This window comes from Oryctolagus cuniculus, chromosome 13 (genome assembly GCF_051225735.1).
Source record: "Oryctolagus cuniculus isolate XC-2025 breed Fujian yellow rabbit chromosome 13, ASM5122573v1, whole genome shotgun sequence".
Classification (NCBI taxonomy): domain Eukaryota; kingdom Metazoa; phylum Chordata; class Mammalia; order Lagomorpha; family Leporidae; genus Oryctolagus; species Oryctolagus cuniculus.
In genome coordinates this window covers 50,035,000-50,051,665 of record NC_142879.1, presented here as the reverse complement: position 1 = coordinate 50,051,665, position 16,666 = coordinate 50,035,000, and the positions used below count along the sequence as shown (strand labels likewise).

At 51.5% G+C, this 16,666-nt stretch overlaps 1 protein-coding gene across 1 annotated transcript in view; it reads left to right on the top strand.

Moving 5' to 3' along the window:
* The window catches only part of PGBD5 (piggyBac transposable element derived 5), a 95,930-nt gene that overhangs the window by 47,787 nt on the left and 31,477 nt on the right, over window positions 1-16,666 (top strand). The window contains exon 2 of the mRNA XM_051820694.3: window positions 16,218-16,645. Within this exon, the coding sequence (XP_051676654.1) occupies window positions 16,218-16,645 (428 nt within the window). The remainder of the gene's footprint in view (window positions 1-16,217; window positions 16,646-16,666) is intronic.

Genomic DNA, 16,666 nt, shown 5'->3' with positions numbered 1-16,666 from the left:
CATCATTGTGTCATCATCACAGCTTCCCCCTTTGTGAACCGCTTGTTCCAGTGTCAGCATTTCACCCAGATTGTCGTTTCCTTATCCCTCTCTGCTATTGGAGATAAGCCGCCATTTCCCCTTCTGTCTAAGAATTTGTTTCAAGGGAGTCAGAAGCCTGCTCCTCAGACCTGTGCATTCAGGATCTCATGCTTCTGAGGCCTCTATGCACCTGGAGTCAGGGAGGGCTGTTTCCTGGACCCAGGAGCACTGAGCTCAGGCTGTGTCCTGGAGTGGGCAGCTCTGCCTAGGTGACTGGGCCCTTCCTTGACCATAATTGTAGCTGCTACTTTTGAGCACTTGGTCTGTACTGGACACTGTGCTAAGCACTCCACAAATACCCTCAAGGCTCTCTTTCCAACAGTCTTGTGAGCAAGGAAGTGGGGTGGAGGTAGGGAAAGCATCCTCCCCTTACAGCAGGAGCAATGCATTTAGGGCCTGTTGCTTGGTTGGGAAAAACATTTTGTAAAGAGCCGGAATGAACCTTAGATATTCTTAGTCCACGGGTTTTTTTCTGTAGAGAAGGAAGCAGAGTTGTTCGCCTGGCACCTTGCAGCTCCTCAGCGGTGAGGCCGGACCTAGTGCCATCTGTCTCCATCTGCCCTTTTGCTCTGCACTTCCCCTGTGTGTCTGGGCACACACTTCCAGCACCCAGCCCAGCCCGCTGGCCTTGGGCAAGGAGCTCAGGTTCTCACTCGGAAGCTGTGCATTACAGGGACCCTGGGGGTTAGAATGAGAATTCTATACCAGGTGATATGAGCAGACCTATAAACAATGGCCCAAAGCTGGGATAGTGCCCGCAAGGTGGGTAGGGCCCAGGGAGATGGGGCTACTCTGGGGCACGTTAGATGAGCTCTCAATTTGATGGAAGTAGGATGTAGCCTCACTCAGCTTGGAATTCTCTCCCTTAGTGAAGTGTGCTAATAGAGTTATATAAAACTTCTCCTCTCTCAAAATGTTCCTTCGGGGGCCAGTGTTGTGGCACAGTGGTGAAACCACCACTTGTGATGCTGCATCTCATATAGGTGCCGGTTTGAATCCTTGATGCCGCGTTTCTTTTTTTAAAAAAAAAAGAAAACTTTTATTTAGTAAATATAAATTTTGAAAGTACAACTTTTGGATTGTAGAGGTTTTTCCTCCCATAACCACCCTCTCACCCGCAAACCATCCTATCTCCTACTCCCTCTCCCATCCCATTCTTCATTAAGATTCATTTTTTATTATCTTTATATACAGAAGATCAACTTAATATATTCTAAGTAAAAATTTCAACAGTTTGCACCCACACAGACACACAAAGTATAAAGTACTCTTTGAATACTAGTTTTACCATTAATTGGTATAGTACAACATGTTAAGGACAGAGGTCCTATATGGGGAGTAAGTGCACAGTGACTCCCATTGTTGATTTAACAATTGACACTCATTTATGACGTTAGTAATCACCCGAGGCTCTTGTCATGAGCTGTCAAGGCTATGGAAGCCTCCTGAGTTCACAAACTCCGACCTTATTTAGACAAGGCCATAGTCAAAGTGGAAGTTTTCTCCTCCCTTTAGAGAAAGGTACCTCCTTCTTTGACGGCCCATTCTTTCCACTGGGATCTCACTCACAGAGATCTTTCATTTAGGTCATTTTTTTGCCACAATGTCTTGGTTTTCCATACCTGAGAAATTCTCATGGGCTTTTTAGCCAGATCCAAATGCCTTAAGGGCTGACTCTGAGGCCAGAGTGATGCTGCATTTCTGATCCAGCTCCCACTAATGCACCTGGGAAATCAGTGGAAGATGACCCAACTGCTTGGGCCCCTGACACCCATATGGGAGACCCAAATGGAGTTTCAGGTTCCTGGCCTCAGTCTGGCCCAGCTCTGGATGTCACAGCCATTTGTAAAGTAAACCATTGGATAGAAGATCTCGTTCCCTGTCACTGTCCCTTTCCCTTTCTCTTCCCCTGCCTCTCTCTATCTCCCTTGTAAATCTGCCTTTAAAATAAATAAATAAAATCGTTCAAAAAAAAGTATTCCTTTGAAAATGCACCTATATAGAAAGGGATGAATCAGTGCATCCCAACTTGGACACCCCATGGTGCTCTGCCCACACTCTGCTGTCTGTTGACTCCACGTAAACCATGAGGCTGTGGGATGACAATGAAAATCACAATGGCAGCAGCAGTAGGGAGAGCTGGTATTTCCTGAGCACATCCTGTTTTGCCTTCATTCACTGAATCCTTACAACAGTTCTACAAGATCGTGGACTGAGTCATCAAGCCCCAGGTCAACAGCTAACTCGAGAAGTGGCAGATTCCAGCCAGGCCGTTGGTGCTGGGCTCTGCACTTTTAGCCGCCCCGGTTCTTGACAGCAGATGGGAAGGTTAACGTGAAGCTTTCTGCAGTAGTGCTCGTGACAGCTGCCCAGCCGCCTGCACAGGACTGTGCTCGGAGAAGGAAAGAGAGAAGCGGTCTCTGGCTGGCTGCCTGTGTCCTCCTGCACATTTTGCTACTTCATCGTGAGATTCTTCCATCTATTCAAATCAAAGAAAAGTGGGAGGGTAGGCTGGGGTGCGCTCTGTCTTTGAAAAGGCAGTATCCAACCTGACCAGATGTTTCTGCATGTAAAGGATTAGGAGGGTGGAGAGTTCATTCCTTTGCTCAACGGGGGCATCCAGTGCTGAAGTTTCACCTCGCATTGGGGGGTTTAGGACCCACTCACAGCTAATAGGAAGAGGAGAGTGTGGGGGCACTTTCCTGCATCTCTGGCATTAGCTGTCTCCCTGCTTCCAACATTTGCTCATTAATATACACGCCCCTCCTGCTGGGCCCTTGCTGGCACGCTGCTAACATCTGCCAACAGCTGCTTTTCCTTCTCAGTCTTGACAAACAATACCCTTGGTCACAAAGAGGACTATTTATAACCAATGGAAAGTACAAACCAGTATTGGCCCACCCTATTCACATTTCTGGGATTCTTTTATTTTTTTCCAACCTCATTAAAATTCATCTCTCGAGATCTCTGTCTATAGCTTTCAGTCTGCACAAGTTTGAGTGTTTTTGCTTGTCTGTTTTCTCACTCCTTGGAAACTTAGATCTGACAGCAGAAATTGGGACATTCTGATGAGATCTCACCCCCAAAGAAGGGGGAGGCTGTGAGCTGCTTTGGGTTGGGGGAGATGCTGTAGAAGGAGACCCAACGGCAAACCTCACACCTGCTGTCTTCTCTGGGCCCTCCTGGCCTCTGATTTGAGTAATGCAAGTGAATGCGGAGGCAGGTGGGCCCCAGTGCACAGAGCATCCGTGCTGGCAGCGAAAGAAATCTAATCCTGCTTGCTGGCTTTGCAAATGAAACCAGCCCTTTACCCAGAAGGAAGGTTAGAAGAATTACTAGGCCTGCTGGTACTCCATGTTGATAATGCCATTTGCTCTTCTTTTTCTCCTTATGAAAGCCAGATATTTAATGAGGTCGGTTCAGAAAAGTATGAAGAACAAAAAAGCACACCATGCAGAGGGGACGGTGGCAGGCCCCATGCCTTGTGTCCTTTCAGTCATTTTATCTTTATAAAGATTTATTTATTTATTTCAGAGGCGGGGTGGGGGGTCTTCTATCCACTAGTTTGCTCCCCAAATGGCCACAATGCCCAGAGCTGTACCTATCTGCAGCCAGGAGCTTCTTCTGAGTCTCCCACAAGGGTGGTGGGGCCCAAGGACTTGGGCCATCTTCTACTGGTTTCCTAGGCCATAGCAGAGAGCTGAATTGGAAGTGGAGCAGCTGGGACTTGAACTGGTGCCCATATGGGATGCTGGCACTGCAGGTGGTGGCTTTACCCACTAGGCCACAGCGCTGGCCCTGTCAGTCATTTTCATTTCAATGGCACACTTTTTAAAAGTAAGTTTAGGGCCAGCGCCGCAGCTCAACAGGCTAATCCTCCGCCTAGCGACAGTGGCACACCGGGTTCTAGTCCCGGTCGGGGCGCCAGATTCTGTCCCGGTTGCCCCTCTTCCAGGCCAGCTCTCTGCTGTGGCCAGGGAGGGCAGTGGAGGATGGCCCAGGTGCTTGGGCCCTGCACCCCATGGGAGACCAGGAGAAGCACCTGGCTCCTGCCTTCAGCTCAGCGCAGGGTGTCGGCCGCAGCGCGCCGGCCGCAGCGGCCATTGGAGGGTGAACCAACGGCAAAAGGAAGACCTTTCTCTCTGTCTCTCTCACTGTCCACTCTGTCAAAAAAAAAAAAAAAAAAAAAGTAAGTTTAGATCATGCCATGCCTATTGCTTGATACTACTTTTTTTTAAGATTTATTTTATTTGAAACGCAGATTACAGAGAGAGAGCGAGAGTGATCTTCTGTTTGCTAGTTCACTCCCCAAATGGATGGCTGGGGATGGGCCAGACCAAAGCCAGGAGCCAGGAGCTTCTTCTGGGTCTCCCACGTGAGTGTGGGGGCCCAAGTACTTGGGCCATCCTCCTGCTGCTTTCCCAGGCACATTAGCAGGAAGCTGGATCAGAAGTGGAGCAACGGGGACTCAAACTGGCACCCATATGGGAGGCTGGCACTACAGGCAGAGGCTTTACCCACTATGTCACAGAGCCGGCCCCTATAATATTTTTATTAATTTATTTAATTTCTATTTATTTGAAAAAGAGAAGAGGTTCAGGCCTGAACCAGACTAAAGCCAGGAGCCAGGAACTCCATCTGGGTGTCCGAAGATTTGGGCCATCTTCTGCTGTCCCAGGCCGGGACTCAGTCTGGCACTCAGATGCCAGCATCAAAAGTGGTGGCTTCATTCATTGTACCACAGCAACCCTGTGTAATCTAAAGGTGTTCTCATGAAAGCTTTTTTAAAAACATATTCTTACACAGGCCTCAAGAATACTCACTGTAATATATAGAAAATTACAGAGCATTCCAGGCTACAGTCTACTAGCTCCCTTTTTGGGAACTTTTTTTTTTTGTACTGATTTTCTAATATAAAACACATGAATGTCTCTGATTATTTCCTTAGCCTAACTTTGATGCTTATGAACATTGTGCAGTCATGTTTCGCTTCAGAAATGTTGACACTGTTTATTCTTTTTTCTTCTTCTTTTTTTTTTTTTTTTTTTTTTTTTTTTTTTTTTGACAGGCAGAGTGGACAGTGAGAGAGAGAGAGAGAGAGAAAGGTCTTCCTTTTGCCGTTGGTTCACCCTCCAATGGTTGCCGCAGCTGGCGCGCTGTGGCTGGCGCACCGCGCTGATCCGAAGCCAGGAGCCAGGTGCTTCTCCTGGTCTCCCATGTGGGTGCAGGGCCCAAGCACTTGGGCCATCCTCCACTGCACTCCTGGGCCACAGCAGAGAGCTGGCCTGGAAGAGGGGCAACCGGGACAGAATCTGGCGCCCTGACCGGGACTAGAACGCGGTGTGCCGGCGCTGCTAGGCGGAGGATTAGCCTATTGAGCTATGGCACCGGCCTACTGTTTATTCTTAAAGAGGACAAAATATGTTGGTGGTGCTCTGGGTGCAACCAGAGCTGGTCAGTGTTTGGGGAGAAGCCCTGACTTCCTTTCTTGCCCATCCCTACCAGACATGACAGATATGGGGGCCCACACCAGCTGCAGCAGGTGGTGCTCAATGGTTACCAGACGCTTCCTGGGTCCCGGATGGGGCTTCAGAATCCTCCTCAGTAGCCAGTGTAGGCAGCCACTGGCTATTCAGGCTGACATGTGACCAGGGATTGACATTGTATTTGGCAGTGGTGTGCAAAGTCCTGTTTTATTCACGCCTGAAGAGGTGTGTGTGTGTTTGTGTGTGTGTGTGTGTGTGTGTTTGGGGGGTGGTGAAGGGGCATGAGAACAGGGGAAGCAGAGGTGGCACCTGCACAGAATGGGATTGATTTTGTAGGCACCAGGATAAAGCGCCCAGGTTCACACTTCGTGGCCCCACTCATTGCCATGCTCCATGCCCAGGAGCCACGCCATCCTCACCCTGCCACGAGGGTGATGTAGGAAGTTGAAGGCTTTATTGAAATTAAAACTCCCTTGGGGGAGGATTGTGTCTTTATCCACTGGCATTCCGTTATCTGTCAAAATCTTGCAGAGCTGCAGAGTTTGAGTGACAGAGATGTGTGGGGAGGGAGATGCACCCTGGAGTAAGACTGGGCCAGGGGAGGAGGCAGGAGGACCTAGGCCACCTGGCACGGGGCTCAGGAACTTTGCTGCCCAGCACCTCGGTTGACTGCAGGGAGGATCATTTATGCGATGAGCTTCCGCAGGGAGATGAATCTGCCAATGGAAGGGAGTGAAGGGAGTAAAGAACTTCTGTCTCCATCGCCATCTAGCTGTCAGTCTTTCAGAGACTGTGTGTCTCTCCAAGAAAGGTGTGGGTGGTGAGGACCTTACACTGCAATGTGTCAGCCTCTCTTGTTGTACCTGCTTTGGTTTGGAGGGTTTCAGCTGGAGAAGTGTGTTCTGTGTGGTCCTGTGGGGTCCCTCTCCAGGAGCAAGCTAAACAACAAAAGAACACGAGTGGGATGACAGTGGGGAAGGTGTTCAATTTGCACTTGCCAGGTGCGTCTTCCAGCATTCTGCATTTCCCAACAGCCATCACTTTTTTTTTTAAAGATTTTATTTATTTATTTGAAAGGCAGAGTTAAAAAGTGATAGAAAGGGAGAGACAGAGAGAAAGATCTTCCATCTGCTGGTTCACTCCCCAAACAGCTGCAATGGCTGGAGCCAGGCTGATCCAAAGCCAGGAGCCAGGAGCTTCCTCGGGGTCCCCCACACAGGTGCAGGGGCCCAAGCACTTGGGCCATCCTCCACTGCCTTCAGGTCACAAGCAGAGAGCTGGACCAGAAAAGGAGCAGCTGGGACTAGAACCAGTGCCCATATGGGATGCCAGTGCTGCAGGAAGAAGCCCAGGCCACTGCACCACAGCGCCAGCCCTGAGCTCTCACTTGTAATTATTCCATCTAGGTTGTTTTGTTGTGCATGGAGATCGAAGATGGTTGTGTGTGCACTTTGCAATTGACCTCCCTAGTGTGGATCAGCTCTCACAGGAAGAGGATCTAGAAACACCCAACAGCAATGAAACTGCTTCCTAACCATGCTCACAGTGCAGGCTCACCTGGGTAATTTGATTTGTCAGAGAGTGAATGCTGCACTGCGGAGCACCCGGCCCCGTCAATCATGAACGCCTTCAGCTTGCTCTTTTCTGGGCTTACAGCAGGAGAAATGCGGCTGCTGTGTGTGGCATGGGCAGTTCTCTCAGGCGCTGCTTGGAAGGCCTGCCTGGTTAGGGAACTCTTCAGTGCTGTGCGTTGCTGTGTGTTGGTTGGTATGGCTTCCTGTTCAGGGGTACTTTTACCTGCCCACCCGCCTCTCCCAGACACCCATCCTCTGGGCCAGGTAGCTTGTTCACAGCTCTTATTAGCACTTGGGACACCCCTGCAAGGAGGTGCTATGCTTCCCTCATGACAGAAAGACCAACTTGGGTTCAGCTACGGGCCTTGTCACTCAGCTGGTGACGTTGTCCTAACTCTGTGCCTGTCTCCTCATCTGGAAATTCCTATAATCATGTGTGTCAACCTACAGTGGCCTCCTGGCCCATCATCAACCCTGAAGAAAGGTTGGTGTCCTGGATACTGGATACTGCAAAGTTGAATTGCTTTGGAACTGAAGACTGTCTGAGCTTCTGGAAGGAGTCGTCGGACTCTTGTCTAACTTGCACACTAGGAACGAAGCAGTAAAATGCCTGTGGCCAGGGACCTGGTGGTGGTCACCTTTGTGTCTCTGGTTCCTCACAGAGTGTTTCTCACTGGCGCTGAATGATTTAGAATCCAGGCTCCAGCTGCTGGCCCTGGCTCAGGGCCTGGCCTCCCTGCCTCAAGTGGAAGCTGCCCCTCCTGCCGCAGAACTGGGCTTCATTCAAGGGCACCTTGTATTTTTGCTGCCCTCATTTTTGTGAGAAACCCATCCTTGAACTCTGCAATTCAATGCTCAGGGAGAAGTAACGTTGCCACGAGATACAGTGAGAAGAGCTGGTGTGTCAGAGGGTTAAGTTGCGTTTAAAGGAATGTGCAGTCGAAGTCTGGGCTTTTCGCCTCTTTCTTTCCGTGACCGAACAGCTATGGACCTGCTTCATTTCCTTCCTGGTGTCTGCTTCTGTCCCAGCCCTGGGTCTTATCTCTTCCCTTTTCATTCACTCTCCTTAGTCTCTCCCAGTTACAGGGATCTAGCTAAGTACCAGGGAAAAGCAGTTCCAGCCTCTTCTGTTTTCCTTGGACCGGTTGTGCAGAGACGGGGCCAGTTCCACCTGTCCATGAGATGCTGTGGGTTTCCCAGGGGTTGTGGAAAGAGGGATGCGGACCCCACCTGTGTACCCTCTCTACTGCGTGTGACCCCAGCTATCCTGCAACCCTGCCTTCCCTGTCCCCAGCACCTACACAGACACTCCGAGGAAGCACAGAGGTGTGGGCTCAGCAGAGCTGGCTGTGTAATTCTGGCGAGTGACTGGCAGATCTGTCAGGAACTCAGGAATTATGCCGGTGATTCCAACCTCATGGAGTCTATGTTGGGGAGTGGAAGGGGCATTTTCATGGCAGCATCAACTGGAAAGGCCTCCACCACTGTCCTACTGGCTCCTTTTGGGGAGGGGCTACCAGTGCCTTCCACACCCTGCACTTGCACTGGGCAGGCAGAGACAACTGGAGCCAGCCTGTGCCAGGTCATAGAGGGTTGTCCCCACCCATCCCTGTGTCATCAACACGCTCCACACCGTGTTCATGGATGTCATTTTCTCCGTTGTCCTCAAGATCATCACGTCAACACGTGACCTGCCTTGATCATGTTGCAATGGGGCTCCTGTTACGCAGGATCATGGTCCTGGGGTGGAAACCTTTGGTTTCGCCCTCCCACATCCTTGGTCTGGGTTCTGGCTGTCATGTGACCTTTGCCCTTTCCTCTGAGGCCCTGCAGTGCCTTCCGGCTTGTCTGAGGACTCTCTTCTCTCATTCTCTCTGGCCTATGGCTAGGTCCTTCCAGAGGGCAAGACGGGCCTGTGCCACTTCCTTTTTGTTTTTGCTGCTTTGGGCTTCCAGTGTTCTTTATCAAATGCTATTGGTGCTACAGTTACAAAACAATATTGGCCTAGGGGCCTGTGTTGTGGCATAGCCAGTAAAGCTGCCTCCTGCAGTGCCGGCATCCCCTGTAGGCACCCGTTCAAGACACTGCAGCTCCACTTCCAGTCCAGCTCTCTGCTATGGCCTGGGAACACACTGGAAAATGGCCCATAATCCTTGGGCCCCATCCTACCCGCATGGGAGACCGGAAGAAGCTCCAGGCTCCTATCTTCAAATTGGTATAGCTCCAGCCATTGCGGCCATTTGGAGATTGAACCAACAGATGGAAGACCTCTCTCTCTCTCTCTGCCTCTGCCTCTGCCTCTTTTTAACTCTGCCTTTCAGTAAATAAATCAATAAATAAAAATTTTAAAAAATGTTTATGATGGTACAAAAACTTTTTAAAATAAATAAATAAGTAAAAACGAAATGGTAGTGGTCTGTATATCATGTCTAACCCATTCTGTGTGTCCCTGTGGCTGTGTGTTTAATCACATTTGTATCTGAGAGCAAAGATCTCGGAGGCCCCGGCTCTGCACACATGGGCTTGTGTGTGTGCACCTTCACCAGGGTGGGCCTGCCTGGGCCTCAGGCTGCCCAGACGTAGTGCAGCCATCATGGGCTCTGCCCCCTTTTCTTCTCTCCCCGCTCGTCGTTTTCCAGGGAGCACCTCACTGCTTTGACCTCTGTGAACCGCAGCCATGCTGCTGCCGCCCTCAGATCCTGAACCATCATGCTTGCATTTAATTTCATTTCCTCCCCTTTTCATTCATTCATCCACTTGCTCACTCACTCTGAACAGGGTATCTGCTAAGTGCCGCCTCTGGGCCAGACACTGTTCTGAGCCCTGAAGATACAGCCAGGAGCAAAGCAGACAAAAATCCCCACTCGTGTGGGCCTTTTGTGCATCCTTTCTTTCAGCCTCTCCCTAGGAATTCACTGGTGACCAAATCCCTACCGACCTCCTCTAAAAATACCCACGCTTTTGTGTTTGAGCCTCAGTAACCAGTCCGCCTTGGCCCTGCTCTGCTGGGCCCCACCCCACGCTGGCTTGCTTTTGAGGGAGGAGTCCTGTCGCCTCGGCAGCATGGATTTCTTTCTCAGAATTTATTTTAGTCGTGAAAAACAACCCCAAGTCATCTGCATTTAAGCGATCGCCTTTCTTCCCATCTCTCCAAAGCCTCGTGGTCAGGACTTCAACCCATAACTTGGAAAATCACAAAGCTAGAAGGATTCAGCCATCTGGGGAGGCCTTGTTCCCCGCGTGCGTGGGATGCAGCGTGGTGGGGGGAAGAAAACTTCCAGCTCCCTTGATTACCAGCTGCTGTGACCTTGAGCCACTTCTCCATGAACCTCTGCTTCCACGCCTGCAGAGTGAGTGTCCCAGTAGCTCTGTGTGGCAGTCGTGAAGACCAAATTGGGTCAGTGAAGAGCTCTGTGTTTGATACGAAAGAGACCCTCCATGGTCCCCCGGGGTGTTTGTTTTCTGTTGAGCGCATACGTGGAGCGCACTCCTGGAAGCCTCGACGACTGGCTTCTCCTTACCACTTGGATTTTTCCTGCATGACCAGCCACGCGGTCCATTTCTCTGATGCCTTTCTTGTAGGAAAGATGAGGGTGGTGCATGGTTTGGTGTGCTGGGAACAACGGTGATCTCGGCTGGGGTCCAGCTAACAGGCAGAGGAAGGAACTTGGGGAATAAAGTGCATCCCAGGTAGGTCGAAAATGGAGACAGTCCAAAAAATTTGATTGGGGTGGAACAGCTATAGCCAGTGTGGTTAGAGCAGTAAGTGGGAAGGAGAAAGCTATGAATTTGGGCAAGAAATTAGCCAATTACCCGGCTGTCCCATCCAATCTGGCCACTGTGTGTGCAGCCAGGCCTCTTGATGGGGGCCGGGCTCCACCTCTGCATCTCTTCTGCCCAGTCCCACAGAAGTGGGGAGAAGACTTCCAGCTTCCTTCCTGTACCCCGGGTATCCCACCAGAGTTTTAAAAGTGCAGGCAGACAACAGTGTCTAGATGAAGCCTAAGCTGTGGCAGCTAAGGCTGCTGCTGCATAGCCGCCAACGTATAGATGGGACAGGAACCTTTGAGTTCGACAGATGCATTTGTGGGTGTGATCAGGGACTGCTCGTTGGGTGTGGCTTCAAATCAGGCACCTCAGGTCTTGACATGCATCATCCCACCAAGTGAGTCCTCGCACCGAGTCTGTGCGTTCCATGCCACTGTTATCCTCGTGTTTCCAACAAGGAGCCTGGTGCTCGAAGAGGTTGAACTCCTGGTCATGGAGCTGAAGCCATGGACAGCAGCTATTTCAGGATAATAAGCAGAGGCTTTTATATACTAATTTACATTCCTCAAAGCACTTACACCAGTGCCTCCTTATTTAATGAATCTTGGAAGGTGAATAAGGCAAGACGGATAAGGCAAGTTAACAGTGAAAACCCCAGAGCAGCCACGGCTCCTTGGAGGGTGAGAGGGATGGTGAAAGAACCGGGAACGGAAACCAGCCTGTGCCCTGTTTCAGTGCCCTCAGTGGCGACTCCATCCCTCATGCCTCTGGACACCTCTCTTGCACATCTTAGCTTAGAACTGAGGAAAAGTGAAGTCTGTAATTTGGGCAGCAAAGTAGCTTAATGGATGAATTTCATCAAGGGGAGAGGGCAGAAGCTAGGTCAAAGGCAGAGTTTTCTCACAGGCGGCATGGACTGAAGGAGGCCACGGCACAGACACGTGGCTGAGCTTGCAAACTCTCATAGGATAGGTGTTGTCACCTCCTGGCTGCTCAGGGAGGCAGGTCCCTGTGAGGTTTTATGCTGGAGATGTGCTTCCATTTGATTGACATATGAGGTTTTGCTCTGGAGCCATTTCTGAACTGGGCATGATGTTTATGACCCTTCCGGTGTTATTATCTCGCTAATAACATTGAGCCCCAGCTCTGGCTGCAGCTGTAAAATCCTTTGTTGGAGCTGCATAAGTGTGCATGACCCAATCTCTGTTCACTAACAAAAGCCAAAGACTCATTTGTCCATGTGACCCAGAACATCAAATGCCGCTGCTCCCGATAGAGTTGGGGCTGCCATAGGAGGAAGGACATGTGTTGGGGGTGAGGGGAGGAAGTCCTCAGCCCAGGTGCGTGGTAGCGCAGTGCTTGTGTTGGGGAGGACTCTGCCGGAGGTAGTCAGGGCCACCTCTGCTAAGCAGAGCTCTCCCCAAGAGATGTTTGTCAATAGGTTATGTGCTGGTTGCAGGCACGTGAGCTGGGCATCACACAGAAGCAAAATCTTTTGGGTGGGAGTGGCTTTCTCTTAAACTCACATGCATATATCTGCCTTGCATAGTGGATGGTTTTGAAGGAGAGCCACCTTTAAATGTTTGATACCTTGGGCTTGGGGACATGCCACCCCTTGTCGGCACTAGCTCTTTGTTATGGGACACCTAGTCGAACTTAGGGATTTAGCATCTATATTAGCCAGTCAATTCACTTGTTTTCTGTTCTGTAGGGACTACATACAAATGTTCAATGGTCTGTGTTTCCTGTGAAAAATTTCAGCTCAGATGCCTGATTCTAAAATTGTTTTATTAGCAACCTCTTTACAAGCTACTGTACTGTGTGCACATGTGTCCTTCCAGGTCTTTTAGTTAGTTTCAGGGACCCAAGCACTTGGCCATCTTCTGCTGCTTTCCCAGGCACATTAACAGGAAGCTGGATCAGGAACAGAGCAGGAAGAATGGTACCAGGGCTCTGATAGGAGATGCAGTGTCACAAGCGGTAACTTAACTCGCTGGCCAGGCTAACAGCATGGAGCTGGGCAGAGCTATGGACACTCCATTTTCCACCATTCTCTGTTCCAGGTGTTGCTGGCTGACCTAACCTTGTCACTGGCATTCACACAGGGGCTGTTCCCACAGATCTGACCCTTCTCATTGAACTTGGAAAGGATGCCCCTTGTCCAGGGTGGGGCACAGCATCTATTTCCCTCTTCATGACTCTTCATCTATCCATTAAACAGGGCCAGGCATTGACCATGCTATGAGTTAGGCTCTGAGCATGCAGAGAGAACACAGCAGCCCGGACCTGTGCCTTCACACTTTGGTTGGGGTCAGAGGGCGGGCAGCACAGGCAGACAAAAACCGAGTCCGAGTGGCTAATAAAACAGATGTGAGCTGTGTTCAGGGTGGGAGGGAAGCCGGGTGTTCAGGATGGTGAAGGTCAGCACAGGGGTGTCTGCTCACAGGCCAGCGGTCAGGAGAGCCTTGAGGGCACCGATGCTTGGCGAAGCTGGATGCTGGGAGGGCGTCGCCCCAGCAGGTGGTCAGGCCTCCAGGTGGGAAGGAGCTTGCCACTGCGTAGGCCTGCAACCAGTTCCGTCCACACAAGGCATGGGACAGTGGCCCAGGGGTGATTCTGGAGGGGCTTCACAGGGCCCAGCCACACAAGCCCAGGAAGTCGTGGACATGTTCGAAATGGGAAGGTGTTGTGATCCGATTTCCATTGTTTTACAAAGTATTCTTGTCGTCACTTTCCAGGGGTGGTGCGTGATCGGTGAGAATGCCTGTTCTTGTCTCCCAGGCCAGAGGCGGCTGTGGTGCGTGGGCGGTGGTGTGATTTGCCGGGAGAGGCAGCAGGACCTGCCGATGGGTCTGTGTGGGCCAGGGGAGGAAGAGCAAGGCCCCAGGTGGTCCTTGGGGGGCCTCAAGGAGAAAGGGAACAGGGAATGAGAACAGTTTCACTGCACACACGTGTGATTTAAGATCCCACCTTTTCTTTTTTTCCTCCTGTCCTGGTTCAGAGGAAGATGAGATATAAATGGATGAGGCCACTGTAGATGGAGTGGCTCACCTGTAATCACTCCTGGTGCCATATGCATCTGTAGGGAAACAGCACAGTACGGGGAAGCAAGGGAGCCAGCCAAAGAAGCTGCCCTGACCACCCACTTGGTTGAGTCTCCTGCCAGGTCTCACCTGACCTCAGGAGCGGCTGGCATGTGGCAGAGCAACCTGCTGAAACCATATGGGGTGGCTGCGCTGCACTCACGGTCCTTCTGAGCACCTCACCATCTCCAGCAAGTTCTAGCCCTGGGGCAGCATCCAGACTCGGCCCCTGCAGTGCCTCCAGCGTCTCCCTTCCCTTGCTGTCTCCTCTGCACGTCACACTAAACACAGGGCTTTCTCTCTGACCACAAGGCCTTCCCACGAGATGTTCCCGCTGCCTGAAGTACCGTGCCACTCCCTAACACCCTTTAAGTCCAGCTCAGGGGGCCTCTGGGGAGCCGCCCACATCCTGCCTCCTCCTTGGGGTCCCTGGACTGGGCACAGTCCTCCTCCTAGCCTGAGTCCTTACCTGCTCAGCTCCTGGGGAGGGAGTAGGGGGGTCTCATACCTTTGTTTCCAAGATCAACTTGATGTTCACATGTCCACTGATAAGTGATTTCCCTCACTGCTCTGGGTCACCACCCCATATCTAAGTGGACCCTCTGCTTTTCTAGTCACTGTTAATGCGAGGGGTGTGTCTCCTGGCCTGGTGGTGGGGACAAGGGGACTCCCTCGGGGGGACTGGTGCTCCCTGAGCCACTGTGACACTGCCCCCATCCCTGGGTCCTGCTGTGGTGCCTGGGTTTGAGGACACCAGGTGGGTGGTGGCCTGGCTGGAGAGGATGCTGTGAGTTCTTTCCTGGCATGCGTTTTAGTACCTGCAGCCTGGACCCAGATACCTACCTGGGTAGCACCTCCTCTTCCTCTTCAAGGTCCTCCCCACTGCCTGCCTGCCTGCCCCCAGGTCCCCTAGGCAGTGGCTAAACTGGCTGAGCCATAACGCTGACCCCAGCCTCAACATCTTGAATTAGGTATCCCTGTGCCCATTTTACAAACAGCTAGAACTAGAAGATACTAGGTAATGTATCTAAGATTGGGCAGTTATTTAGAAGTAAATTTGGGATGCCAGCTCCCCAAACCTGTGCTGTGTACATTTCCTAGACGGTCTTGCTGGAGAAAGCTTGTTTTTCAGACTGTGTAAATCAGTAGTAAAGGAAGGCAAGGGGGAGCAGTGGTTACAATGTGGAAGGATGCTTTCACTAGAGATCGTCACATGGATGCGACAGATGCAAAGCCTCTCTCCTCCCAGAGTCTGTGTGCTGTTGGCCCACCTTAGGTAACCACCTGGAGCTGAAAGCCACAGCTCTTTGAGAGTTATGATGGTGTGAAAGTGAGGTGCGTTCAGCAGAAACCATGCTTCAAGGTCTGAATTTTGATCTTTTCCTGGGCTAGCGATACCCGATGTGATCCTTTCTTTGGTCAGCCCCGTGACGGCGAGACTGAACCACTGCGATTCGATGGTACACCAAGTGGCCAGGCGAGGGTGTTGGCAGGATGGGTGTTTCAATGCATTTTCAACTTGCAGCATGTTCAACTGACAGCGGACTCATCAGGAGTATGATTCCTTCTCACGTCCAGGGGTGTCTCTGTGTGTATGTATTCAAAGGGACCACATTTGTCAGAATCCGTGAGCTTTTTCTCGCATGCCTGATATTAACCAAGCCCCTTCAGATTTACCCACCAAGAAATTTAAAGTCACCCTATAGGTGCTTCATAAAAGTCTATCCTGCATGGACTTTTTTGAGGCCCCAAGAGGTAAAAGTGTTTTCTTCACAAAATCACCTTACAAGAAAATGAAGGCTGGAAGACCACACAGCCAAGCCCCCGTGTTAAGGACTTGGTGCTGCCCTGCCTTGCCCTCCCCACATACCCATCCTGGCCACATCTCTCAGCTTGGTCCTCACTGGATGTGCCACCTTGGCCGGAACTTGCATTCTGCCGGGTGCAGAGAGCATGGGTGCCATGTGCTTCCAGGAGTGGTAGGTGTGTTGGGGACGGTGTGGGAGCCCTGGGTGTGGGTACAGAGGGGTCAGTGCAGGGAGGGACAGGAGGGACCTGGCCTCTGTCTGGGGCAGCCTCCTGGGTGCAGCATTGGAGGCTCCTTCTTGAGGGACAGAGGGAGGGTGGCCTTCCAGGCAGCCAGGGCACTGGGAATGTGGCTGCTCCTGCATTGAGCCGGGATCCTGGGGGCTGCCATAAGCACTCAGCCTGCCTCTGGGTTTCAGGTCCGACACGGAAGATGCCGTCCAGTGCCAGCGCCGTGGACTTCTTCCAGCTGTTTGTCCCAGACAACGTCCTCAAGAACATGGTGGTGCAGACGAACATGTACGCCAAGAAGTTCCAGGAGCGGTTCGGGAGCGACGGGGCCTGGGCGGAGGTGACGCTGACGGAGATGAAGGCATTCCTGGGCTACATGATCTCCACCAGCATCTCCCACTGCGAGTCCGTCCTCAGCATCTGGAGCGGCGGCTTCTACAGCAACCGGAGTCTCGCCCTGGTCATGAGCCAGGCCCGCTTCGAGAAGATCCTCAAGTACTTCCACGTCGTGGCCTTCCGCTCCAGCCAGACCACGCACGGCCTCTACAAGGTCCAGCCCTTCCTCGACTCCCTGCAGAATGGCTTTGATGCTGCCTTCAGGCCTTCCCAAACCCAGGTGAGGCTGGGCGGAGGGCAA